The sequence below is a fragment of the Phalaenopsis equestris genome, unplaced genomic scaffold (assembly GCF_001263595.1).
Source record: "Phalaenopsis equestris unplaced genomic scaffold, ASM126359v1 Scaffold000061, whole genome shotgun sequence".
NCBI classification, from domain to species: Eukaryota; Viridiplantae; Streptophyta; class Magnoliopsida; order Asparagales; family Orchidaceae; genus Phalaenopsis; species Phalaenopsis equestris.
Window position 1 is genome coordinate 424,193 of NW_018164503.1, and position 2,462 is coordinate 426,654.

The 2,462-nt window shown below is 34.8% G+C and overlaps 1 protein-coding gene across 1 annotated transcript; it reads left to right on the forward strand.

The window, feature by feature from the left end:
* Window positions 1–12: 12 nt before the first annotated feature.
* On the forward strand, window positions 13–1,820 carry LOC110019530. The gene is made up of 2 exons (XM_020717225.1): window positions 13–207; window positions 1,272–1,820. Exons 1-2 carry the CDS (start codon window positions 13–15, stop codon window positions 1,767–1,769), a joined length of 693 nt encoding a protein of 230 aa, XP_020572884.1. The 3' UTR covers window positions 1,770–1,820.
* Window positions 1,821–2,462: the final 642 nt, after the last annotated feature.

Genomic DNA, 2,462 nt, shown 5'->3' on the forward strand with positions numbered 1-2,462 from the left:
AGCCTTGCTTCCATGTCTCCCTCCCCCCGCCGCCGGAAAAACGATTCGTCCGAGCTCGATGTTTTTGATGCATCGCGTTATTTTTCAGGCTGCATCGACGGCGTCGGCTTCGGGTTTGGATACAACAGCACCGCTATGGTTTCTCATAGGCCCATTAATGCCATGAAAAAGAGCTTGGAGATGATGGCTTCTATTCCATGCCAAAAGGTTGAGAGCTAAGCCAATAGAAAATTTCATAGAACGCAGTTTATTTTAGTAGGCTGAGTGATGGCAAGTTATTATTTTGACCTGAATGTTGAGCTTTTTGAAATCTTACATTAAGTTTCTCAGTTTCTCTTTTGTTTATAATAGGTTGATTAATATATGATTGTTTTTTACAATATTTAAAATATTTGGGGAGTGTTTGGTAGCGTAATTTTAACAGGATTTAGGGTCCGTTTGAGGTAGCTTGTGCGTTTCAGGATAAGCTGCTTATCCTGAAACGTGGCCCGTGGCCCGCGGGCCGGCCGCAGGGGTCGACTCGCGGCCCGTGTTTAGTGTAAACCCAAATGCAGTTTCAGATAAGCTGGCGAAACGCGCGAACCAAGCGCGAACCAAATGGTACCGCGAACCAAATGGTACGACGGCGTTTTCAAAACGCCGCTCGCACTTATAAGCTGCCCCAAACAGACCCTTAGCGTAAATCTAGCGAGACGCATAAAAAAAGGAAAGTTAAATCCAATGCCTTACATCCGGATTTGTTAAATCCAACTATTTGGTGGATTTAATGAATTTAATTTGGGAAGAAAGCTATGGCAATAAGAATCTGAAATAAAATGTGAGATATGTTTGAAAAATTTCACCTAATTTAACCTCAACTGCACCAAACACTATTCTGAATTTACCGGATTTACTAAGTTCTATTAAACGCAAATCCTGAGTGCATTCAAACACCGCCTTAGAGTTGGTTTAAATGTTTTAAAAAACATTTATTTATTTATTTTGTAGAAATAAAATAATAATAATAATATATTAAAAACACATTATGCAAACATATTTTTAAAAACAAAAATAAAAATAAAAAATAAAATTGATCCCAAATAAGTCCTAAACAAAACAGTTTTCTATGCTAATTTTAATTTTTATGTGCAATGATGCAATTATTCCATTTTTTTGTTCAAATATATTCCATTTTTAATTTTAAGTGCAATGATGCAATTATTCCATTTTTTTGTTCAAACATATTCCATTTTTAATTTTTTTTTTTTTTATAATTTAACATGTTTATAAAGGTTGAAAGCACCAATAAGGAGGAGAAGAAATACAAGCAGCAGCCTATCTCACCTGGAAGAAAATTTGCCACTTTTTTCAACTCTTTATTTCAACAAACACCTTCTAAGAAGAGGCAGAACCAGAAACCTGTAGAGCAAGTGATAGATCAAAGCAACGAAGAAAGAAAAATACATTCAGAAAACAAAGGGAATAAGTTTTCAAAAAGCTTGAAATCCTTCAATGGTGCTGCAGTTGGGGAGAAGAAATGGCTTCTGAGAAGAAATGGTGATGAGTTCTTGTTGAGGAAAAGGGAAGAAGATGGGATGAGGGAGAAGAAGAAGAAGAAGAAGAGAAGAGATGAAGAGAATGGTGATGATGAGAGTGACTCGAGCTCTGATTTGTTTGAGTTGAAGAGCTATGATTTTGGTGATTTTAGTTGCAGACTGCCTGTTTATCAGACTGCTAATGCTGGGTTTATCAGAAGGGGGACTTCTGTTTCTGCTAGTTTTGCATTCTAAAAGTTTATCTTTTAGATACTTAGTCTTATTCTAGTTCTTGTTTGCACTTTGAATGGGCATGAGAATAGTTTTTTTATGTTTGATGCAATTTTTAATTTTGTGTTATTTGATTATGCATATGCAGAGTGGAATATATGCTTTGAATTGGATGTGAAGAAACTCAACAATGTATCCCAAAAATCTATTTTGTGAATTTGTGTAAGATCTTATAAATATAAATTTATAAAGGAGTCAATAGAAGGGTTTTCTAGTTGTTTAGAAAATACATAATAACAATAATAATAATAATAATCATAGAAGTTGTTGTCTTCTATTCATAAAGAACATTTTTTGTAAGATTCATGAGAAGTAAACTTAGGCATTTCATAGGTCAAGAAATACAACAAATACTATGCTTTTACATGCTAATTAACGTCTCCCTCCTACATCTCACACTTCTCCCAAGAACCCACAAACAATTATTCGTAATAGATGTAGGGTACAAAATCAAAACAAGTTTTAATTTTAATATACTATTTTTTATTATTTCCTCTATTTCATTGCATTTGATGACTGTTGAAGAAAAATAGGACCGCTTGGCACCTCAAGAAAATCAAGAACTGGATTGTCGAGCACCTGAAGAAAACCAAGAACTGGACTGCCAAATAGGAAGAAAAAATAAATGCCGAAAACCTCCTTGACAACCGAAGAAGA

Coding starts and splice junctions, on each gene's coding strand:
- LOC110019530 (XM_020717225.1), top strand. CDS start 13: ATGTCTCCCTCCCCCCGCCGCCGGAAAAACGATTCGTCCGAGCTCGAT. Junction 208..1,271: donor CTTCTATTCCATGCCAAAAG/GTTGAGAGCTAA, acceptor ATGTTTATAAAG/GTTGAAAGCACCAATAAGGA.